The sequence below is a fragment of the Podarcis pityusensis genome (genome assembly GCF_964106645.2).
Source record: "Podarcis pityusensis genome assembly, chromosome: Z".
Taxonomy (NCBI): Eukaryota; Metazoa; Chordata; class Lepidosauria; order Squamata; family Lacertidae; genus Podarcis; species Podarcis pityusensis.
In genome coordinates, this window is record NC_138044.1 from 7,175,080 (window position 1) to 7,201,335 (window position 26,256).

Here is a 26,256-nt window from a genome sequence, read left to right on the forward strand (position 1 = left end):
AAGCTAACCTATTTGTTCCAAACCCTCCCAATCTGGATTCCCCCAACCCAACTCCAGAAGTGGCAGAAAAAAACTACATTCGTTTATTTTCTCACATAAAAAGCCACGAATAAGCCCCAAATACCTGCACCTCCCCCCACAAAGGAGGATGGGGAATCCCCAGCATAGAATCATCTTACATTGCCAACCAAGTGTGCCACATAATCCCATATATTCTAGAAGATGAGACAAAGCAATGGTCACTTAGAGAGAGACACCATCAAAAACATCCCTACAATGACATACCCATTTCTCCAAAACAAACTAAAGAAAATCCCCACAATACTGAACAGCTTCACACAATCCATGCTTACAGCATGGAAGGGAAAAGCAGGCAAACTGTCCCTATCCCCATCCCCACTAACCCTCCGGCCTCTCACCCATTATTCCAACATGCCACACAAAACCTGTCTCCCCTTCCTGTCTTAGTGATTAGGGCTCTGTTTTGCTTCAGTTGCCTCTTTAACTTCCCCAGGGCTGCAATAGAGATAATGACATTTACATCTGTTCCCAGCGGTCCAGGTTTTTGGATGGTTTTTTTTTTTATTGCATCTGATACAGTCTTACCAAAGTAATTGAGTATTTGCACTCTAGCTTGGTCCTTATCTTGACAGCAAAGCAACACTTTTAATTTAATTTTGTTCCAAGCATGCAGGTAACAAATTTTACTAATCGTTCCACTCATGCCCGCTGCATGGTAATGAGCTTCTTGTTTCACAGGAAATAAAATACTACCATATTTGCTGGGGAGGCAAAGGAGGGGTGGCTTACAAGGGTATTGCTGCTTTGTCTAACAAGCAGGGTAAATTGTAAGTCTTTGAGGGCATTTGGTAAATAGACTGGCATAAAGCAGATTTGGAATTATTGAAAAGTGAATGCTGGTGTCCCCATCACACAGTTTATTAGTAGGGTTGCAATGTTTAATTGACTTGCTTGGACTCTGACCTTGGACTGCACTGGGTACACCCTTGGTTCTGCCCTCTTGGTCTTGTTGCTTGCAAGTTCCCTGTTACTCTGGAGCCCAGTGAAAACAGGTCATAGTAGAACCTAGAGGTGTTTAAATCACTGCATGGTTAGCTTTGTCCTTACATAAGCCTGGCAGCTAAGTTCTGTGCATGGTTTATTCAGAAACCCCACTGACTTCAGTGGAAATTACTTCAACGTAAACCTGAGAAGACTTCAGCCATAAGCTCTGATCAACAGAATGGCCCCCGCTTCTTGACAGGATCAATTATTTTATCACTATTTTATCACATAATATCTATTTTATTCTTGCACTGAGGCTCCTGTTGCCTTCGATCTGACCCAGAATTCAACTCTGGTTTAAGGGCATATGACAGCGATGAATCAGCCACGATTTCATCTGATTTGTACTGAAGAACAGTGCTATGCAAAAATCTATCTAAAAGATATCTATAAACAGTTTTCCTCAATGTAACAATGATTCTCATCTGATTCCAGAGCAGGGAAATGAAAGCAAAGTTGACTCCATTGATTTTAATTGTCCAATCTGGAGGAATGAGAGAGGGAGGGAGGGAGGCACAGAAAGCCCATCAGCAATGCGAATAAAGAGAGAACTAATTGGACTTTCAAGAATGAAAATAATAATAATATTTCCAGTCAAAAAGCGAAATGTGTTTTGAATAATAGGACCCCCATAAATGTTTTAATATGTGATAAAATTTGGCATGGTGTCTCTTAAGCACAGGTTTATATAGGTGAAAGGTTTATATAGCTTTAATGGTATATAGGCAGCAAATGCATATCAAATACACAAATTCACACAACTGATGGAAAATGCAGAACAAGTCTGAGCACAGGGCCACCCATGCTCCTGCTTCCAGGTGTGGCTTTTTCGTCTTTTGTTTTAAAAATAATGCTTTTATACTGCTGCCTTTATGTTGCATTTTTGTTTTAATGATATTCTTTACTGGTTTTTTTTTTTGTGTGTGTGGAATGCAGGCGACACTGTGGTGTAAATCACTGAACCTCTTGGGCTTCCTGATCAGAAGGTCAGCGGTTTGAATCCCTACAATGGAGTGAGCTCCTGTTGCTCGGTCCCAGCTCCTGCCAACCTAGCAGTTCAAAAGCATGTCAAAGTGCAAGTAGATAAATAGGTACTGCTCTGGTGGGAAGGTAAATAGCATTTCTGTGCGCTGCTCTGGTTTCAGTGTTCCGTTGCACCAGATGCGGCTTAGTCATGGCCAGGCACATGACCCGAAAAAGCTGTCTGTGGACAAATGCTGGCTTCCTCGGCCTGTAAAGCGAGATGAGTGTCACAACCCCAGAGTCGTCTGTGACTGGACTTAACTGTCAGGGGTCCTTTACCTTTACCTTTTATTGTTTTTATATTGTACACGGCTTAGTGGGATTTTTTTTTTTTTAAGCCATGTCCGAATGCTTTCCCATAAAATAAAGTGGTTTAGAAGTGAAAATAAAAACTGAGCCCCTCAGTTCTGGGCAGGCGGACAGGCAGGCTGTATGTTTGCTATGTTTACCTGACACCCACCTCCTCTCTGGAAACAATATGGACAGAAAAGAAAGTGTTTGGAGGATGCAACGTGGAACAAAAAGCCCACTGCACCTGTACTGCCACCCTTTTTGCAGAGTGGGCGTTTAGATGATTTGTGGTGGGTAGAGAGAGAGAGACAGTGGGGTAGATGCAACTACCAGGGGTGCTCATGTTCCTAGTTGTTGACGGGCACTATTTTAAAAAACAACAACACCGGGCATTAGAGAGCGTGCAAGAAGAATTGCCATCAACCAGGTGCTGCGTGATTTATTAAATAATTTAGTTCATTTCTGTACCACTTTATTTTTATTTTACAACCCACATTGTTTTCTCCTGCTCTGAAGGCTAAGACCCAAACCAATTGTTTGAAGTTACAAGAAAGGATATTCCTACTAAACATCAGGAAGAGCTTTCTGAGAGTAAGAGCCGTTCGACAGTGGAATGGTCTCCCTTGGGAGGTGGTGGACTCTCCTTCCTTGGAGGTTTTTAAGCAGAGGTTGGGTGGCCATGTGTCATGGATGCTTTAGGTGAGATTCCTGCATTGCAGAGGGTTGGACTAGATGACACTAGGGGACCCTTCCAACAATTCCAACAATTTGGCAAAGTTGTTGAGCAATATCTAAAAAAAAGAGACTCCCCCCCCCAATGCAGTATTCCGTCTACATCCAAATGTATGTCAGCCCTAATAAAATAAACTTAGAGCATAATATAGAATCATATCTTAATCATATAACATTTCTGCTGCTGTTTCTGCCAGTGGTGGTTTGTGGTGGGTGGCAGCTGTGGAAGCTCAGGCTCAGTGACCTGGGTCTGCACTAACAAGACAGCCAAGATCGTCTCTTGCTTCTTTAGCAGCATCAGTTTTGTATCTGGAGTCTGTCAGGGCTCTTCCCTCGCAGACCTGGTGGAAAAAGGCCAAGATGGTCTTTTACATTACAACGGTACCTCGGGTTACAGATGCTCCAGGTTACAGACACTTCAGCTTTGTACCTGGCATCCCCCTGGGAATTTGAATAAACTGAAGAATCAATTCAGTTTTGAAATCAATGCTTAAAATGAGAGCAGTTTTGAAAAGTTCCACCCACCAGCTTGATTCAAAATGGCATGTAAAAAGGTAAAAGTAAAGGGACCCCTGACTGTTTAGTTCAGTCACAAACGACTCTGGGATTGTGGTGCTCATCTCGCTTTACTGGCCGAGGGAGCCGGCGTTTGTCCGCAGACAGCTTCCGGGTCATGTGGCCAGCATGACTAAGTCGCTTCTGGAGAAGCCAGAGCAGTGCACGGAAACACCGTTTACCTTCCCGCCGGAGTGGTACCTCTTTATCTACTTGTACTTTGACGTGCTTTCGAACTGCTAGGTTGGCAGGAGCAGGGACCGAGCAACGGGAGCTCACCCCGTTGCAGGGATTCGAACCGCCGACCTTCCGATTGGAAAGTCCTAGGCTCTGTGTTTTAGACCACAGCGCCCCCACATCCCATAGTTGTTCCCAAATGGAGATGAAATCCTACTTCTTGATGTCAAAAAAATTAATGTGAAATCTAGTTATTACATTTTAACAGGTATGCAAATGCATAGCAAGCAAACAACTTTCCAAACTGCATAGTGACTTTATATCCCAAAGAGCTCAGGTTGGGGGTGGGGTTTTCCTCTCTCCCCATTTCAACCTCAAGGACAGTGCTTTGTGCCCTCTCCCAGGGGCATTTTTTGAATAAAAATGAAATGAAATGATTCCCACCAGCAGCCAGGACTCCCTGGAGTAGGAATAGCCAGGCAGCTCAGAAAATAGGAATAAATGGCAGATTTAATTGGATTTATCCATTTCCAAAAGAAGAAAAAAAAAGGGGGGGGGGAGAACCGATCCATGTTGATAGTGTCCTCAACAGGACCTTTTTCTAAGAAAGGACACTTTCTTTGGCTGTGGGATTTTTGTTTGTTTGTTTAATGTCTCTCTGTCGGGACTGTTCATCTTTTGTGATTATCTGCACAAATTTGGCAACCCATTTCCTATTCCTGTTGAAGATGTATATGTTACATGGTTTGTTTGTATTTGAGAGATACTTATCAATTGCTGCAGTTTGACAAACTCTCAAACTGGAAGTAAGGAGACATTTTTTTGGTTCCATTCTTGAATGGGGAAATTCTCTTTGAAACTTGTTGATCAGGATTTCCACACTTCTATTTGTGCCACTGGCAATTTGGCCAGCCCTCATCCTCTCAGCCACATCACCAGCCCACATGTCTTTAGAACCTGCACCTTCTCTTGGGCAGCTGTGCGCACCGTGATTTGCATTCTGGCCATAAATGCCCCCAGTTAATGCATGAACTATGAGCTAGTCAGCCTCCAGGGCCCATTCACTCCTTGTTGGCTTTGTATTTCCATTTATTCCGTTTGCAGCACCATTTTCTCCTCCCTCTCCCTATTGGGACTCCATAATATGATGAATTTGTTGGCTTGCAAAAGGTAAAGATGTGCCAGTTATTTGCCATAGGACTCTTCATAGGTTTTGTATGCATCAGTATCTGGCTTAAAACAGTAGGGAATAATGTTCACATAAGATTGCCAGTGTACCCTGTGTGTGCTCGTGCATGCACACACAAGAGATCAATATTTGAAGCATTATGGTCTTTACAGAAAAGCATATTTATTTCAATGCATCAGGCATTAAAACTCCTAAAGTCTGCTGAGACTGAGTATTAGAGACAGATTAGTAAAAGGCTTCAAGGACTCTTCAGGCTGAATAGAACATGCAGCGTGCTCGGTTGTGGGAGTTGGCAGTTCCTGCTGCTTAAGCCAAAGATTTCGCTGTCTCCATTGATCCCGCTGCAAATTATCACCCATGGTAGATTATTGCTTTGGAGAGGGAGGTGTGTGTGGATTCTGCCTTCATCAGACAAATTATCCTCTTTACTCTTCAGGTAGCCACATTTATGTACCTCCTCAACATGTCAATTGCTGGACTACTGGTTAAGGAAGAGTGGTAAACTAGGTGGAAAGTGTTCTCCAGTTAATACTGATTCTGATAGACTTGGCTTTCTCTTTTTAAGTGAGAGTCCACTCCCGAGGTGTGTATCTATGGACAAAACCAAAAGAAGCCCAATGATAGCCCATTGTTTTGCACTGCTCTCTGACAGGATACATTACTGTTAGTAAAGAGAGAGATTGATGACACCAGTCATATTATCAGCTCTATTGACTCCTCTCTTGTGAATGAAAATTCAGTAGGATTGGGCATCTCACCAGTCAAATATTGTTGAAAAACTGCCAAATATTTTTAAGGCAATGCACCAGTTGAGACATAATGATCTCCTTAATAGATGACAATTTAAAATGCTTAGATTGAACAATCACCCTGCTGATGCACCTCATCCACTGACCTTTGTGAACCGGCTTTGACATTTTTGTTGTGACTGTTTAAACTACAGTTCCCAGAACTTCTGTTTTCAGGGAAGTTTGTGTCTGGATTTTCACTTTTTGAAATACAGTATGGCAACCCTACTAACTTCTTACTTAGCTAAGAATTACTTTATTATTCTTGGCTAAGTAGCCAACATATGAAAGTAAGGTTGGTAAAGTTTACTGTTTAAGCCAAGATCATTGCATAAGAAGTGGCCTAATTAGTGTTCAGAGCATTAACAGAAATATACTTTAGGTTTTATAGTTACACTAATTACGATAGAAAATCAGTTAACTTATGAGTGGAATTTCACCCATCGAGCATTGAACCCAATTCTTTTTTGTATAGTTAATTAATCATTGGGGTTTTTTCAAGAAAGAGGAAAAAGAGAGAATAAAGCAAAAATATTTGTATAGAAGTGGGGGGAGAGAGAGATTTTAAAGGCAGTTGTGCTAAATTGGAAGTGGACTAGTTCTTCAACCCTCAACTTCAACTTCCCTGATCTTCTTTCAAAGTTGAACACACTTTTATTTATTCTAGCAGTTTGGAGATAAGTAGAGATTTTTGTCAATTTTATGTGGTTTTCCAATATTGGCCCTTTTTGGTATACTTTTAAATCGTTTTTAAGTTTACCTCCTGAACTTTTTTTGGGTTGAAATACTGTCTATAAATAAATAGAAGTATGGCTTTTTCAGAAAAGAAAATATGTTCTAGCTCCTTTTTCAAAAAATCTTCCTTAAAACTCCCAGCAGATTTCCATCTGTTTCTTCTTCCACAGGGATCAGTTATGAAATAAACAGTTCACTTTTTCATCTTTCTCTTCAGCTGAAGCCCAGACATGCTGAGAGTTTGGGAGCCTCAATGGCGCCCCTCTGGAGGCTTTGCCCGGAACAGTAACCCCGGCTAGATTCCCCCTAACTATGGTTCTGTGGAGTTCCCCCTCCCCCGTCGTGAGGGGCAGCAGTGGGGCATTTCACCTCAGGTTCCAAAATGCCTCTGGCTGTCCCTGCTCTGTGCCAACAACATTCTGTCAAGATCCACCCACACTCCACCCCACATTTTGAGCAAAAAGATATAAATGCAGTTTGTGTAAACCAAGAAGATATATTAGTTTGCATAATTCTACTTTGTTATTAAAAATGGAAATAAGCAATAAACTATGCAGGCTGATGAAATCTCTCCTCCCAATGCTGAAAATGTGACTTTGCAGGTTACACCAGGCAGTATCCACATAATTGAAAACACATCTTTTCTACCATAAGTACTAGAAACCATTTTTTGTCAAGTGAGAGCTTCAGGAAGCAAAATAATGCAAACAACTGGTGGCTTCCTCATGCTCCTGTAGCATTCTGTGTTCCTTTTGATGTAGAATTCACCTCACTGACAATGGGACATATTTCATAATCCATAAATTAAGGAATTTCTTTTTGTTTGCTTGTTTTATTGTTGTTTATTTAACAGGGGTTATCTTGCACCCTTTGATTAGCATGTGGGGCGGCTTTATGGAGTGCTTCAGCTATTTATTTATGGAATTTATGTAGGCTTTCCAATAATGTTTTTCGCTGGGCAGCTCACCATATAAAATAATAAAAGTTATTCCACAGCTGGGGTGCCATCACTAAGAAGACTCTCCCTCCATCTGGTAGCCACCTAGATAATTTCATCTGATGGGAGCACCCAGAACAGCAAAATAGGGTTCTGAACTTGATGATCCATATATATGCATGGAGATTAGATAGATAGATATATGATAGATGGATATGAAAATGAAGACATTTGTGCAAATTACATACAAAAAATAGATTGTATTTGAAGAAATTGCCTTGGAAAAATGGTCAGGTTAAGCAAAATTGCATAACAGAAATGAGCATATATTAGAAGAAATGCACACTAAAATGCTGCTTTTTAAAAAAAAAATCATAAACTCATGTGGAAATGAGAAATTGAGAGAAGCAAAAAAATGGCAGATTCACCCATCACTAGGTAAGCAGAATGATTTCAAAAGCAGCCTTGAGAACAAGCAATGTAGACTGCAGAGATTTAACAGGAAACCTGTCTCCCACCTGCCCCTTCCATGCAATGCCTCACTGAGTCTCTTGGGGTTGTCAATCGGAAGGTTAGCGGTTTGAATCCGCTCGACGGTGATGAGCTCCCGTTGCTCTGTCCCAGCTCCTGCCAACCTAGCAGTTCGAAAGCATGTCAAAGTGCAAGTAGATAAATAGGTACCACTGTGGCAGGAAGGTAAACGGTGTTTCCATGTGCACTCTGGTTTCCGTCACGGTGTCCTGTTGCTCCAGAAGCGGTTTAGTCATGCTGGCCACATGACCTGGAAAGCTGTCTGGGGACAAACGCCGGCTCCCTCAGCCTGAAAGCAAGATGAGTGTCACACCCCATAGTCACCTTTGACTGGATTTAACCGTTCAGGGGTCCTTTACCTTTACCTTAATCTGTAATTAGTTTTTGAGTTGCAGGATACTTCGTAGTGTGAATTGCCTTAATGACTCTCTGCCTGAACATAATTCTGGATAGTTACTAGACAGTGAACTCCCTTGACAAGGCCTTCTTGGGTGTTTGGTGGGCAATTCTCACCCCTCCCTTAAGTCTGTGAAAGGAAACTGGGCATGTACATGGGCGATTTTGCCATGCTTGGTTGCTTCCTTGAGCTGTTGGTGATCTACAGTTTGTTCCCCTTTCCACCCACACACATAGGGCTGCTGTGAGTTTGCGGCTGCTGTGTACCAGAGCTTCTTGCAAGTGACTTCCTTTCGTCTTAATGAGATTGGTGCAGGTTCAAAGCAGCATGGATGACCCATTCACCCCCCTCCCCAGCTCTTTTCCGTATTCCTGTAATTATCTTGAGGTGGGAATTTTCAATGAAATATCAAGTGCTGCCATGGAGTGGGAAAGAGAGACCTGATTGCTAGGCATTTTGGCATCCACATCTGGCTCCAGTTAACAAAATTTGTGCTGATTAAAAATTGGGTAATTAAAGTTCATTATGTCTTGGTTGGCTGATTTCCCAACTGTGTATTTATAAAGTTGATTTAGGACTATATTGTTATGAGGAGGTTGAGCTATTAAAGATAGTCATAAATCCATACAGAGTTCTGCATGTCTCCATCAAATCTAGCAATGTGCCTGTTTCCCAGTGTTTCCCTAACTATTAAATTCTGCATTATAGTTGTATGTGACGTAAAATCTGCTTCCAGAAATACAACACAAGTTTAGCACTCAGGGGGGAAAAATCTGTTTGCAAATAACACAGAAATGAGACCATATTCTGCTATATTTCTGGTAGAGGCTTTTACATCACGTGAAAGCTCAGCTATAAAGCAGAAATTAACAGGATATTGCTGAGAAAATGGAATATATGGCCGTGTGAATGCAGACCCAGTTAACCCTCCAGTGCAATAAGTGGAGAAGAAGAAACTTGTAAGGTAAGCCATGTTGGGGTGCTTATTATTCCCCTTTGCTGACCCCCCAACTTCTGGCTTCTGTCATTCTTTTGAAAGGTTTCAGAATCTTCAGAGGAATCTGCCACTTCATGGGACGTTTTCTCTAGCAGCCTGTCTGCCCCCAGCGAGTCCAGAGCACATCTAATTGGTGCCAATGGAAAATGTCATGAAAGAGAGGTCAGGAGGCGTGTGACACTGGCAGACACTGCTTACATGCCCAGGGTTATAGGGCACCACAGGGAGCCTTTGTTTCAGAATCCAGCTTTCCTTCCAGACTAATTAAGTGGCAGCTGATTGGATTGAAAATGGCAATGATGCTTGGATGCCATTCCTGTTAAAAAAAAACGACAACAAACGCTTGCATGCCTCCCCCTTAAAAATAATAATAATAATAATCTTCTTGCTCTTTTGTTCTCTTAAACAAGGGTTTCTTGCTACAGGGCCTTTTCTTGCCCTCTTCCTCAAGGATTACTACACTGGGCACACTCTTCTTCTTGAGAGAAGCTTCTGCTGCTCAGCATTCAGCTACATTTCAGCTATTGAGTCTTTGCAGAAACATACCATAAAGGTATAAAGCCTGTCCCACAAGACGAAAAGCTTGCCCCTGAATTTAAACTCTGCTGGGTTTGGCGGGACTTCCGGGTTAGCGCCTCCGGCAATGGCGGATTTCCTCTGACCAGGAGGAATCCGCTTCGTGAGAATTAGGGTCTGGACCACCGCGGCGAGGCGGAGACCTATTGAAAACCACAGGCAGGAGAAGCCTGTGGACGTGGGATTCGGCTGGCACCTTTTGTGCCTCCCCTACTCGCGGGGAAACCCGGTTCCGGGGATCCGGAGCGACGTGGGGTGAATGGCGCGGTGCTTTGAATCGACTGCTTTTTTCACGGAGTGAAGCCGCATTGCTGTTGCCGGAGAGCGCTGACTTTTTCCTGTGGACAATTGGATTTTAAACAACTGCCCGTGAGTAGAACGGAAAATTGGATTAAGAAACTTTTTAATTTGGCACCGAAGCGGGAAGGTCTAAACAGGAAGTCCACCTTCCGCTTTTGTAAATAGATTGAAGCAAAGACATTGCTAGCTAGAGTCTGGAAAGTCATTTGTAAAGGACTAAATTTCCATCAGTTAAAATCACTAAACCCCCCTTGGAAGCAGGAGAAGAGGGGGGAATCTTTTTAGACTGTTTAAACCTGCAGAAGAGAGAGTAAAGAAAGATAAATTTCCACCGTCTTGATCCTGGGAGCGGGGTGTCAGAGACAGACACTTTGGGGAAGTTCATTGACTGTGAACAAAACGTTTTTGACAGATAGTTAAAAAAGAGAAACATATTGATTCCAATGTTCCCTTTTGCATTTAAAAGGAACGAAATATCTGGGAAATGAAAGGAACTTTGTTGCTAGAATCTGCTTTTAAAAAGACGGATACAAATAGAAATTGTTTCCTCTAGAGGGAGCTTGTGAAACTGTTGCTGGAGTCGATCTGGGGAATTCTACAGCTGTAGAGATAAAAGATCGTGGGAACTAGACACCGACCTTGAACAAGAATGTGCCCAGAAGAAGCTTTAGTGCTTGTTTTTTGCAAGACAACTGCTTTACTGGAACAGCTACATGAGAAGATGGATTTGATGACTGTTGCAGTTGGAAATTTTGGACAAACAGTGAATACATATATAGCAACCACTCAGGAATCAATCCAGGAATGTGCTTTGACAGAGCAAGTGGTGAAGAAGATAAAGGAGGAGGTAGTTGCTGAACCTCAAGTACCAGAAATGGAGAGAGCTGCGGCCTTGCAGGAACATAAGTTGCTGTCTTTGACGACTGAATCTGGAGAAAGTCAGATTTGGAGAGATGGAGTACTGTTTGGTCTGGAGATGGGAAGTTGGATAGATCCCCCTATGCAGGGATGTTTTGACTTTTCGGATCTGGCTTTGGGCCAGGGGGAGTTCGGAGTTGTGGGGGCCCTCATTCTTGGAGGGACTTTGAAACATGCCTTTAAATATTTTTGGATTTCAGTGTTGACTATGGAGAATGGGCTGACTTGTCGAGAAGGTATAAAGATATTGTCAAGTTGGAGTCTCCCCGAGAGAAAGGAAGGAAATTAAGAATAAGATCAGCAGAAGATAAAGTAAAGTGCAGGTATAAACATGAAGAAGACCTGCAGAAGGGACATGGAAAAGACTTAAGAGCCTCGGATAGAAGGTCACCAGGTTGATGGACTAGATGGATGGAACAGAAAGGACTGACAAAACCCGAGACAAGGAAGAAGAGACGACGGATGAAGATTGGAAGAAAGTTTTAAAAATTCATTCAGAAAATAATTGTAAAATTAATGAGTATTAGAAAAATGTTGGAATGAAACTATTTGGCTTTAGTAGAAATGTTAAAAAGAATTATGTATAAATATGTTTTGTTAAAAAGAATTAGGTATAAATAAGATTTAAGTTTTAAGCTTTAGGGTTTTTATGGTAAGATAAGGTTAAAATAGATTAAGGTAATCTAATGACAGAATATTGTGAAAGATGGAAAGGATTTGCTGAGATAATTAATAACTAGAATACACAAAAGGGAGGTGTGAGGAGGTCGATGAAACAAGTTAATGAAAGATAAGGATTTGGGAATATTGGATTTGCTTTTAAATTTTTTGTTTATTTTTGTTTTTGTTTTATTCTGATGTATTCTGATGTATTCTGTGTTTTGTTTTGTTTTTGTTTTTTTGACTTTTGTTTTTATTGACTTATATTGTTTAATCTCTTTTTTTGTATACCTTTTTTCCTTTTCTTTTTTCTTGCTTTTTCCTTTTTCTTTCTGTAATTTTAAATTCTCAATAAATATCATTTAAAAAAAATAATAAACTCTGCTGGGTTTGCAAGGTGCTTCCGGGTCAGAAGAGTGCTGGAAATAGCGTGTGCACATGCACACGGGCGCTCCTCCACTCCGGAAGTGTGCCAGAAACAGCACATGCATGTGCACACGCTATTTCCGGTGCTCTTCTGCACCGGAAGTCAGTCCCTGCAGCGAGAAAAAGGCACCACAAAAAGAAAGAGCACGGAATCCCCACGCCGATCCACAGAACGGCCATGGGCCGGTTCCAGGAAGCTCATGGGCTGGAACTGGCCCACGGGCCTTAGGTTGTTGACCTCTGGTCTAGATGTTTCTCTCATAGAGCCCAGACGTGTGTTTGTGTGTGTGTGTGACTCCTGTAGAAGCAGAGCACTGTTCACTACCCCAACCATCAATGAATCAATTAATGTTCTCATTTCTTGACTAAACCTGCTTCTTGACAGCTTTAAGCTTCTGGGGCAAGGGATGAATAGGTGTTACTATCATGTTCGTAAAATAAGCCCTGAAATCCAAGGATTCTGTTGCAGTCTGTTTAGTTAGTGCTGGGTCATAAAGTTTAAATTCATCTGTTTTTTAAAGGTCTCATGTTAAGTCATTTATCTCTTGGTGTGTATTTAAATGCAATGTGCACATTGTGTATGCTCTCCAGGTGCAGAGAAAGTTACAGAGTTGAAAACAATTAAGTCTCATTTTTTTAAAAAAGAGCCTCCAAATAATTGGCTAATACTAGCTGTATGGTATGGTTTATTTATGTACTGTTTTTTAGTCCCCAAAGCTGCGAACAGCATGAATACACATCAATACAAAAATAAATACACAATAAAAGTACAATACATAAAATATATCCATCAAAATGATGTAAAATAGCAGTAGGATTTTCTAAGGCTGACATCATGGGGGTGGGGGGTGGGGAATAGTAGCCATTTACCTATTGCAAGTAACAGTTCTAGGGACTCAGTTCAATGGTAGAGTACATACAAAAGGTCCCAGCTTTAGCCCTCCCCCCCATGTGATGACATTAACTTTAATCACAGCGAACCAAGTGTAACAGTTAAAATATTTGAAGGCACACCTGTAATCTACATGCTTAATCCAGGCGTTGCCAAAACATTTTCAGAATACTATGAAAGTGGTATTAAATCATATTTCAGTAATCAACTGAATAATGTTTGACAACTAGATATTGTGTTGTACGGAAACTCTAGTAACAGTTTGAAGGCAGAGACCTGAAAATCAAGAGGTAGTAGCATCAGTTTTCAAGTAAAAGATTTGATTACAATTCCAAAGCAATTTAAGCAATTCCTACGTGTTAACGGAAACAAGCAACAGTAGTTCGAGTTGCTAGCTAAGATAATGGTGCAAAACGAGTGTCCAGGAAAACATATTGAGCCTTTTCCTCCCTACTTCCATGTTTGATGCTGTTAAATTGAATTGGGGGTGGGGAGAAGGTTTTATGGTCACATTTCTAGGGAGTGGACTAGATGACCCATGGAGTACCTTCCATTTCTATAATTCTGCAGTTCTGTGATTCTGCGATATTGGGTGTGTGTGTTATACTGATGTATATTTTGTTCTAGGTGGCTTAGCTTGGTCAGAATGAAGTATACACTTCCAGAGTTAATACTAAATACATTGCTTCTGGTAAATGAACCACCATAGCCAAGTGGGCTCATATGGGAGCAGGTAGTCATTAAAATGTCATTATCGTAACCAGTTTAGGCTTAGTTAAAATGGTTTAAAAATACTTTTTAAGAATCTCAGAAGTGAGATTGTTTTGATCACTTACTGAGGTTTCCCCACTTACCTCTTGGGATCAAGCTGAGATCAAGGCTTTGATGTTTGTGATAGATACTTTGTAGAATGCAACACATATTTTAGTGTGGAACAGCAGAATTATGTAATGTGAGCACTTGCCTATCTTAAAAGCAACCAGTGCATCTTGGACCTTTTTTGGGCTGGGACAGTTCTTCACTGAGTGCGTGAACTCTCAGCACTCATCCACACTTCCCCATGTCCTGCTGCTTTTCCTCTGGGAAAAACTGCACTTTGGCTCTCAGTCGGAGCAAACGGCAATCGGGTTTTCCATGGATTGCTATTTGTTCCAATTTAGAGCTAAAGAGTGGGTTTTTCTTAGGAAAGGAGCAGGGCATTGGAAAAACTGCTCAGGCCTAGAAATTAAGGGTCAAGCCGAAAAAGCTCTCAGACCCATGCTTTCTAGGCATGGGGCAAGCAGAAGTATGAGTGAGCCTACAATTCTATTTAGTCTGCCTGTAGGGAGCTGTCCAGTCTTTCAGAGAATAATAATCAGTGTGCAAGGTTTGCCTGCCAATTCAGTTCCGATTTTGAAATCCTTCCCTTCCTGGAACAAATATTTATTTAGTTTTGGTGCATGTATTTCTCCTTAACTTTCAAATCTGTGTGGCCTGTTCTCTGCTCTTGCTCAAACTGTGTTATTATAGCAGAATTGACCCAATTATTACAGGAAAGGAGGATTCGATGTTCATGTGGTGTTGGCATTTTCCTTGTTTCCGCAGCCCCCTCCTCGTTTCTTTTTCTTTTGCAAAGAGAACATTTTGGCCTTCTTAACTTGAAGGCAGAAAGGGCAACGGGCTTTCATTCAATTAGTTTCACGGTCTTTGTGTTGTGCAGTAGGGTTGCCAATTTTTCTTCTGCTAGCACTGTAACTTGCACTTTCCCTCATTAAACTGGCTTTATTAACAAGCTCCACAGGAGAACTAGTTTTGGTCTTGATGGAGGCCCAACTGCAGTACAATATTCCTTGGAGCTGCTGCGTATCTTGGCTCTGCATAGACTCAAAGGTTCTGCTGGCTCTGAATAATTTCTTAGGTGTCAGCTTTTTGGCATGCGGGATGTTAAGACAGTTGGTCCACAGAGAGAGGGCACAGAGAGAGGCAGAGAAGCACTGTCTGACCCTCATGGCTCTCCAGTGCTGGGGTTGGTCTAGCATCAGATTTGGGCTGCAAAGAGCCTGTCTTCATGCTGTCAGAAATTATTTTAGCCCACACTTGCTGTGAGAGGCCCTTTGCAAGAATGACCTTGAGCGATGAAAAGGCTTTCTGTGACTAACAAAACGGATTTTGCTGTCTCTGTACCATTGTAGCTCATACCAAGTTCCAGCTTTTATGTGCTCTGCAATTCTAGCTGATTTCCCTATAAATGGTTTTACCTTGGAGAATACTTGATTTTCTTTATTCTTTTATGTAAAAAGTGTATTAATTTTCTTTAGAAAAAAATTACTGTATATAACTATTGATGTTTCTCAGAAGACAACAGCTTCTTATGTAAAATGTAAGGGGGAAATAGTTTTGTGTCTTTTATTTAGTTATCTTCCTTTATCAATTAAAGTTTAATTACATTTCCCCTGCTCCAATATGTTTGGGATTGAGGGAGGGGGGATTGAAGTGTTCTGTAAATGAGATCCACAAAGAAGGGCGAACAAAGGAGTTTCTTTAGTGACTAATTTCACAGCACCAGATTTGATGTTGTTCCTTCTGCAAATGTCAATTACGGTACCTGTAGCAGGTAAATGTAGGTGAACCCCTGAGAGATGGCAAGGAGAAGCATAGTCTGGTTTTCCACAAACACACATTGTTCCTTTTTTAGCAAGGGACCACAGAGATAGGTATCATAAAGGATTGAGTCATCAATTCAAAATGGAGTGCTTTATAGGCAGGTGGGCGAGTGGGGAGATGGGAATCCCAACATGTTTCAAGCTAAAGCCCTTCCCTGGTGGGTGGGGGGAATAGTTCAATAGAAACTTCTCTTCAAAAAGCATGGCTATGTGGCTTCTTTTACAGGAACATGTATAACCATGCTTTTGAACAGGAGTTTCTTTTGAACTAAATATCCTAAGATGGAGACCTTATTCTAGCTTAAAATGTATTGTGATTCCAGCCCTCCCAACCACAAAAATGCTTTTTGTGCCTATTACTCACTTATTAATGCTCTCCATTGTTGGGGTGCTACCCAAGAAGGTACTGAAAATGCCATTACTACCTTGGTGATGAAAATTCTGGTCAGAGGTAGTCTGAAGGCTCAAATCTAAAACTTTCTTTATCATGCCTCAGTATGGTGATTGAGATGAGACTGGGCTCTGATCATTCTCTTCACATTGTAACTGAGTTTTTCTTTTACTTCCCAGGTTCCCTGAAGAGCCCTGTGAACAAGACAGCACTTACCTTAATTGCCGTGAGCTCCTGCATCCTGGCCATGGTGTGTGGTACTCAGCTGTCCTGCCCACTAACTGTCAAGGTGACACTCCACGTTCCTGAGCACTTCATTGCTGATGGTAAGAGCACCAGCCTCACTGCTATGATGATAATTGCAGAGCCCTTCTCTCACACCCCAAGCTTCCTAAAAATGTCATAGGCCATCTGGGGCAGAGGGGTTTGGGATCTTTATTTCAAATTGATCTAGCTCAGCATCTTGTCTCTGATTGTTAGGGTGGCAGAAAACCAGAGTGTGCAGTTTTTCATAAAGGGACTTTTTCTCAACTTGTTATTGCTGCTTAAATTTAATTGTGCATAATGTACATATTTGATTAGGAATATGTTATCTATAATTGCAGATACACACTTATAACAAAACAAGCAATGAAAATATAGTATAAATTATTCCATTTATATTCCCCCACCCCAGTAACGTATAAGGATTTCTTTAATCGTTTTTTATGTCCTTCCTCATGTAAATATAGTTTTTATGGCAAATATGAGATAAATAATCATGAGCTCACAATAACAATAAGAATTATCCATCATTCCCAATTTAAAAATAAATATACACTAATATACGCTGGCATGCGCTCAAGTAGATACCTACTGGTGATTATAATATATACATTCAAATATAGAAAGGGGCAACAAGATCTTCAGGCCATGAGTAATGGATGGTGGATGTTTATCCTTCCAACCTCGAAGAAATCTCTGCTTCATTTTACTGCTTTGTTAAATGGCAGCACAATCAAATTTTGCACTTGTGCTGTTTAGCAAGTCCAAGTTCCTGTATTTACCATATTTTTCTGTGTGTAAGACACCCCCTATTTTGGGGGGCTCAAATTTAAGAAAATGGGGTGAAGATTGCCAGTTGTTGAGCTTTTTTGCGGGGGGGGGGGATTACCCTGGGTTGTTCAGCTTTTTTTTAGGGGGGATTGCCGAAAATCACTCAACTGCACGCATCACTAAATCCACCTTTTGTCTGTCCCCTCACCGGCAGAAGCTGCCAATCGCCCGCACAATTGCCGCAGTGTCAACCAATCAACCATTGACGCAGCAACCAATAACATGCACAATAGTTGCTGACAGCTGCAGCAGCAACCAATCAAATGTCCACCCTATGCACTACCCATGTATAAGATGACTCCCATTTTTTTAGCATGCTTTTTACAGAAAAAACCCAAGTCTTATAGATGGAAAAGTACGGTATTTGTGATATTTTTATATTGCCCTTCTCTTTAGGGATACTAGGACAACGCAGCTGGTAGAGCAAGAGGCTCTTTATCTTATGTTCATGGGTTTGAGCTCCACATTGGGCAAAAGATCCCAGCATTTCAGAGGGTTGAACTAGATAACCTTTGAAGTCACTTCCAGCGCTGATTCTTAATGGTCTCCACCCATTCCCCTGGTCCCATCTCATTCTCCCAAAGTCCTCTTAATTAGGCCATTGGTTTTCAACCAGTCTTCCATGGCACCCTGGAGTGTCCTGAGGAATGTTCAGGGTAGCCCCAGGGCCCATGCTTTCATTAAATTGCATCCCATATCTTCCTGCATTATCTCTCTCTCTTTCTTCCTGAAGAACATTCAAGGAAACCAGCTTTAACTTGCAGCCAATTATCTTCCTGAAATAAAACAATGGCAAAAAAAGTGGGGAAATGCTTTTGCATGACTGTTTATTTTCTTAAAATCTCTCTTCCCCCCATTCAACAACAACAAACAAACAAAAAACCTCCCCAGCTTCAGTAACTAACAGTTCCTTAGTTTTACACAGGGTTATTGAGAAATGCAAGAAAATAGCAAACTAGCTTGATGGTGTGTGCTCTATAAGGAAGGATTTTAAAATAACCCTGAAAGTGAGGAGTATCTACAGTGTTTTTCGCTCCTTCTACCCCCAACATCACTCCACCCTCTTCTTCTCTACCTCCCCCCCCCGCCCCTGCAACGTTCCTCCTCTTTAACAGTGATGTAGCTTTATGGGAACAAGGAGAATGTTTCAAGAAAGCACCATGTCTGCATGTGTGTCCTGTGCTATGCGTTTCTCGCTTTCCTTTCCCACAATGGCAAAATATTTCTGCTTTTGATCTTGTTTTGCCCTCTCCAACCCCCCCCCCCCACCACCACGTGTGCACAAATCTCGGGAAAGGCAGGCTGGGGCTGCTATGTGGAATATGTCAGCTCAGCCCCGCAAAGCAGTGGCATTTCTTGGGTTCCCATTGACACATGTGCTGCCACTTACATGTGTGCCAAAAAGGAGCAGGGCAGAATGGGAAGGGGACAGGGAAATCCCCACTTACACGTGTCCTGTAATGGAACCCTAGTGTAAGTGGTTTGCCACAGGAGAGCTGTGATTTGTCAAGGGACCTGAGGACTCAAAAATGTTGAAAACCCCTGAATTAGGCTGAGATACACTGATTGTCCTAACAACACCTAGTAAGCTGGCAAGCCCAGTAGGATTTTGAACCCAACTCTCCATTTTCTTTTTTCTTTTTTAAATGATATTTATTAAAATTTCAGAAAAAAAAGAGTTACATAAAAACAAGAAAAGCAAAAACAAAAGACGAAAATAAAAATACAAGAAAAATACAAAATACAGAATAAAAGAATAAAAAACACTTTAAAAAAATAGATCAATCTTTCCATGCCTTACATTCATATCCTTGTTTCCCTGACCTCCTCATACCTCCCTTTTTTGTATTCCAATTCAATTAGTTAATTCAGCAATTTCTTTCCCTCTTTATTTTCTCTTAATCCTTTAACTTAATATACTATAACTTTAAATTTTCACCTGTTATCAATCCATTCTAACATCATTCTAACATTCATTAATTTTGCAATATTTCTGTAGATAGTCTTTAAATTTCTTCCAATCTTCTTCCACCAACTCTTCTCCCTGGTCTCGGATTCTGCCAGTCATTTCCGCCAATTCCATGTAGTCCATCACCTTCATCTGCCATTCTTCCAGAGTGGGTAGTTCTTGTGTCTTCCAATACTTTGCAATAAGTATTCTTGCTGCTGTTGTGGCATACATAAAGAAAGTTCTATCCTTCTTTGACACCAATTGGAGAAAGGCCTCGGGTTTCTTCAAGAAGGTATATTTAAATACCTTTTTCAATTCATTATAGATCATCTCCCAGAAAGCCTTAATCCTTGGGCACATCCACCAAAGGTGAAAGAATGTACCTTCAGTTTCTTTACATTTCCAACATTTATTGTCGGGCAAATGATAGATTTTTGCAAGCTTGACTGGTGTCATGTACCACCTGTATATCATTTTCATAATATTCTCTCTTAAGGCATTGCATGCCGTAAACTTCATACCTGTGGTCCATAACTGTTCCCAGTCAGCCATCATTATGTTATGTCCAACATCTTGAGCCCATTTAATCATAGCAGATTTCACCATTTCATCCTGAGTATTCCATTTCAACAGCAAGTTACACATCTTTGACAAAATCTTAGTTTTGGGTTCTAACAGTTCTGTTTCTAATTTTGTTTTTTCCACCTGGAAGCCAATTTTCTTATCCAAATTATATGCCTCCATTATCTGATAATAATGAAGCCAGTCTCACACTTTGCTTTTTAATTTCTCAAAACTCTGCAGTTTCAATCTATCTCCATCTTGTTCCAAAATTTCCCAATATTTCGGCCATTTGGCCTCCATATTGAGCTTTTTCAGAGCCTTCGCTTCCATCGGTCCAACTCTCCATTTTCTAAGCCCATCACTCTGACCACAGTACAACACAGACTTCAAAACTCTCTCTCTCTCTCTCTTGAGAGTGTACTGCGCTGTTTTGTTTATCTCTTCCTGATAGTAGTATTCTTTATAAATTGTTTACCCCACCCTTCCTCCCTAATGAGCCAAGGGCAGCAAATCCCAGAATGTTAACACAATACAATTAAAAAAACAACAACCCATAATAATAAAAGTGATTAAAAACATCTAAAAACAATTAAAATTACCTAAAACAAATAAAAGCAATTACATACCCTCACAGCTTATAATTTCCAGGGATAGTTATCTCATACATCAAATGCCTGGGGGAACAGGAATGTTTTAAAACCCTCCCTGAGCATTAATGATGAAGGAGGGAGGGAGACGTCACCATGAAAGCGTTCCATGAGTCAGGACCCTGCCGTGAGTCTGGGAAGCAACCTTTGACAGCACCAACAATAGGACCTGTTAACAAATATTTTCAACAGTTTTTCAATTCGTAAAGTGTTTTGTGATTCATCCCTTGCTTTTTAATCTCATGTCAACCCTGCCAGGAATATGGGAAGTTGCCTCATAGAGGTCAGGCTATTGTCCACTTGGCCAGTATTGTTTACTGTGATTAGCAGCAGGTCTCCGGGGTCTCAGGCAGAAATCTTTCCCAGTAGAGGAGGCTGGTCCATTCAGGCAAGTGGGGCATTGCCCCACCAGTCTCAATCTGCCCTCAGCCACCACCACCCCCAATCTATGGAAAGTGCCATAGCTCAGTGGTGGAGCACTTAGCACACTCAGTCCCCAACACCTGCAGAATGAATGCTTCCTGTTTGAAATCCAGGAAATCTGCTGCCAGCAGATAATACTGAGCGAGATGAATTGGTGCTGTGACTTGGTGTAAGGCAGCTTTCTGTGCCCCTGTCTTTCTTCTTATTTAAACCAAACCAATGCTTGGGACTGCCAATCAGCACCCTCCTCCTTAATCTCAGTATTGCCATTGTAGACGTCTGCAGAGAAGAGGATTGGGCCAAAAGTAGAAGTTGGTTCTGCCTGTCATTGGCTCTGACCTCTCTGCCTTCTGCCCTACCATTCCTAATGGGCACCAACCACCACTGATCTTTTCCCAACCCCTGCTACTGGAGCCTTTCTAAACTGGAGTTTGAACCAGAGGCCTTCTGTATTTAAGACATGCATTTTGCCATTGAATTATAGGCAGAAAAACAGCAACTTGCTACACACATCACCTTAGTTCTTCAATGTCCAAATGTAGCACTATTCACCATCCTTCATTGGGCTGACCTTGGAGTTTCTGTTTCCAGGCTGGAAGTTTGCTAGGCTGGACTTTTTCACTGTACTCATCACTCACAGGAATTACTCAATGGAGGGGACTGGGAGAGCAATGCAGTGTGTGAATCAGCCCTGAGGCACCCAGTTTTTTTGCTGCTAGTGCCTCATCATATCTGAATTGCGGAGAAAATGGTATTTGCCTTCAGGGCTCAGGAAGCCAGTCTATTTCAGCATCCTAGTGTCATCCGAAATGCTACAGTGTGGGCAGGAATGCCATGAAAGGAGAATTGGGAGTGGGTGGGGATAGATAGTTCTGCCTGGAGCATAATATAGATCTTTGCATGGGAAGGGCTGGTACATTTTATTTTATTTTACTTCCCTTCTACACCTTCTGCATAGATACTATCTATTTGGCATTATTAGAAGGTATGTGCTGATTTGTAAGGAAATGTTTCAGTGTATTTTAACAGCCTGTTATGGCAACTGTTCTTATCCTGTGCTCCAAGCAGCCATATAGTGCTGTTGGGGCTAACAGGGGAATTTCCAGAAAGGAGGAAAGGGTCACCTCCCCCACCCTTCACCTAAAGCAGAACTGGCTCCACTGTACTGAATACATAGCAGCTGGTGGATGTGACTCCCCTGAAGCCCTTAATCATCAGGCAGGGATATCAGGGATCAGGCAGTCCTTATGGGATCATGGACCTAAGTTGCAAAGGGTCTTGCAAATTAATTCAGTAAACCTTGAACTTAGCTCAGTAGCACATGGACAGCCAATGCAAGCTTTTAAGCACTGGTGTTGTGTGCTGGCAGTCGTCTGTCTGCACCAATGATATAGCCACAGCATTTTGCACCAACTGGAGCTTCCAAACCAATCTGAATGTTAGCTCCCCACAGAGTGTGTTGCAATAATGCAGTCTTGAGGTTGCCACTGCATGAGTAATTGTGGCCAGGCTATTCTCAGTCGAAGAACAGCTGGAGTACCAGCTGTACCTGGCAAAAGACACTCCTAGGCACTCCAGTGCTGCAAGCTAGGTAGTTTTACAATTATACAAGTGACCTCTGCTACTCAAAACCTTTGTCTTCTGGCTTCAGGTTTTGATGGTGTGTAGCAAAACTTTGATTGGTAGTGTGAGACACCTTCCCAGTACTGTTTCTATTTTTAATGTTATGACTGATAAAAGCCTCATACCTTCACTTAGAAGCTGCTCATCTCTGCTGCTTTTTCTGGTTCTCAGATGGTGAACTTGCTAATTTCTGATGGGGAAAAGAATGAGATGCTGATGCATTAGTTGGGAGCCATTGCCACTTTCTATTGCGCTCCCCACCCCCAAGGTGAATGTTCAATGTTTCTTGAATTTAGCTGACCTCATTAGCTCAACATGCAGTGAGCACCAAGTTCAACTACTAAGGGCAAATTACATTTTCTTCCTTCTGCTGGGACCCTTCACGCAGTCACTTCTAACCTTCACCTTTTTTTCTTCTTACCACAAGGGCAAATTAAACAGCATCCTTCTCTTTTGGATCAAATGTTTTGCACAAAAACTCAGAACAGAGCAGGAGCATGGAGGCACTATGCTCGTTTCTTAGTGGTGGGTCACTGTTGCTTACCAGGATGGGTGAGGTGGAGAGGGTGTTGTGCCCATCTGGCACTGCTGCTGGTGTGTTTGCTTCCAGGGCTCAGAAGTCGGCAGAAGGCTTTGGGGCTGTTCCTCATAGCCACTTGTTCCTAGGGAACCCTACCCCCCTCCAATGTTGCTAGACTCCAGCTCCTGTTAGCCCAACATCATCATCATCATCATCTTCATTTTTTATTTGTATGCCGCATTTCCACAGTTAAAAAAACAATGCTCAAGGCGGCTTACAGCATAACAAGATTTACATAATTACAAAAGTAATAAACAATAAATAAACCACATCAAAAAAATAAATAAACACACAACCAAATGGGAAACAATTTCTACATAAATCAAAATCTAAAACTAAGAATACAGCGTTAATATCACAGTTTAAAATGACATAGGTAAAAAATAACAGCAATTAAAACAAAACAGAGCCCTCTCTGCCCAGCAGCGGCAGCGGCAGCGGCATCAGTCCTTTATAGAGCCCATCAGGCCCCGCCCTAGGCCAGGTGTTGGGTGGCAGGACTGGGGCCCTCAGGCGCTGAGCAGGGGAGTATAGCATGCTGGATCAGACCTTGACTAATCTACTCCATCATCCTACACTCACAGTAGCCAACCAGATGCCTGTGGGAAACCAGCAAGCAGAACATGAGCACAAGAGCACTTTCCCTTCCTGTGGTTTTCTAGCAGCTGGTATTTGTAAGTACTGCTGCCTCTAACTGTGGAGGTAGAGCATATCCATCATAGCTAGTAGCTATTGATAGCCCTCTCCTCCATGAATTTGCCTAATCCTCTTTTAAAGCCATCCAAGTTGGTGGCATCACTGCCTTCTAGAGGAGCGAGTGCCATAGTTTGGCTGAGTGTTGCATGAAGAAGTGTTTTCTGTTATCTGCCCTAAATCTTCCAACATTCAGCTGCCCTGGATGCCTACAAGTTCTAGTGCTATGAGACAGGGAGACAAACTTTTCTCTATCCAATTTTTCCAGGTCATGCATAATTTTATATTCTTCTTTCCTGTCACCTCTTGCCTTTTTTTCTAAACTAAAATGTCCCAACCATGGCAACCATTCTTCATAGAGGAGTAAATCCACCCCCTTGATCATTTTGGATGTCCTACTGAACCTTTTCCAACCCTACACTATCTTTTTTGAGGTGAGGTTATGAGAACTGTACACAGTACTCCAGATGTGGTTGCACCTTATAATTGTATATCGGCATTATGATGCTGGTAGTTATCCTAGGTGGGGGAGGGAAGTAAGGGAAAGACAACTGGAGTGGACTCTTTGGTCCTGGTTTCCACAATGGATCCCAGTGGTAGCATTTCTCTCTCAAAAACTGGCACAAACATTCTTCTTCTTCTTTGATGATCACTCGTAGCCAAGTAAGATTGTCTTCCATAAACATGGTTTTAACAATGAGTTCATAAGTGACTGTGGAGGCCAATTCTGGACCCACACGTCCTTCCACAGTGGGGACATTGGTTCCTGGGCAGGAGTTGATGACGGTGTGGATTTGCCTGGCGTGCCTTCCTCTTAGCACGTTTCTCCCTTGTGTTCTGAGTTCGAGTGTCTTCAAAGTCCATGACACCTTTGGTAAAGGCTGTTCTCCAACTGAAGCGCTCGCAGGCCAGTGTTTCCCAGTTGTTGGTGTTCATACAAATCATCCAATATCCAGATGGGTTTTTATACACTCCTTAAATATGTCCCAACCTTTCCAACAGCAGCTGGAACCAAGCATAAGCAAACTGTATTGTCTACACTCACTGGCTGTGGCTTTTCAGAATTCCAGGCATAGAGTCTCTTCTATCCTAGATGCCAAGGACTGAGCCACTTTTATGCACTGCATGTCCCCAGGAGAACATAATTTAGGAGTTTTCCCGCTGACCTCTCCCATTGCTTTCTAAGCCCCAAGAGAATACATTTCCAATCAGTATGGAGAAAACTACTCTCCATTTTTCAAGCCCCAAATTGTTTAATTCCTTTTAAGAAGCTAAATTAATGTATTCAGTGCTGGGAAAGAAGTTAAACTAATAACACTTCATTGGGTGTTATTAAAAACTTCTAGCCCCAATGGTATCCCTAAATGGTTTTCTGTAGTTTGCTGTCAGAATGATTTGAAGCTGTTAAAGAAACAGCTCTCAGTGTCTCTGTTTGTCAAGGAGAGAGGCTCTAGAGGAGTTTGCATAAACTCAACCCAGCTGAAACACAGCAAGAGTTCATGCATACAACTTTGACAAGGCTTTTGTGAGCGACAAAGTGCTGTCCCCAATATTGCACTGCAACCTGGCTCAGCTTGAGCTAGGATGAAGAGGGCACCGGGAGAAAACACCTTACAGCGCCCTGGCAAGAAAGTGCAACATTTCAGAATAGGAGACAGCTGCTGATACTTCCAGCCTCACCTTGGCAGCTAAGGATGCTCCCCATTGAAAGTCCCCTACTCTCTCTCTCTCTCTCTCTCTCTCTCTCTCACACACACACACACACACACACACACACATTTCAAACGATGTTTTACAGTGTCATTATAGATGCCATTCTCATTCTACAGCTAGCTGTTCCACCGGGCCCCCTCTCTTCTTTCTCTTTAGAAAAGTCATTATGTCTGAATTGGAAAACAGCCCATTTCTTCCCCATTTCCAAGGATATTAATCTGTTTTACTGGTATTTCATTGGCAGGCCTGTGCAAGTGTTCTGAATACTTGCATAATTTGCTCAGCTGCCTTTTTCCCAAAGGGACTGGGTTATAAGTGATTCCATTTTTATTGTAATATTATGGGGACATGTTGGATTTCATTTTATTTCAGCTTCTTTTCTCCCATTCTAAGAGGGAGCACATTTTAGTATTTAGAGGATGGTAAGACTGAGGGCTGGAGGGGGGGAGAGATTTATACCTATTATTATACCACTAGCACAGGGGACATACACCCTATGTAAATTTCACCATTTGCCCACCTTTCATTATCTTTTTTTAGTCTTACATAGAGAATAGCAGTGTTGCATGAAGCATTTTATTTTATTCATTACCCCCATCAACCAACCAACCAAGTAAACAAACAAGCAACAGAGTTCAATCTTGACTATGTCTGTTTGAAACAAATCAACTTCAAACTATGATTTATGAAGCTGGCTTGTTTCAGCAAACCGTAGCTAATATTAACCTCAGTTACATGCAAACCC

General features: G+C 41.8%; 1 protein-coding gene across 4 annotated transcripts in view; it reads left to right on the top strand.

The window, feature by feature from the left end:
• The window catches only part of ASTN2 (astrotactin 2), a 704,920-nt gene that overhangs the window by 328,122 nt on the left and 350,542 nt on the right, over positions 1–26,256 (top strand). For all 4 annotated transcript variants that reach the window (XM_080990791.1, XM_080990792.1, XM_080990793.1 and 1 more), the window contains one exon: positions 16,402–16,548. In XM_080990791.1, the coding sequence (XP_080846917.1) occupies positions 16,402–16,548 (147 nt within the window). The remainder of the gene's footprint in view (positions 1–16,401; positions 16,549–26,256) is intronic.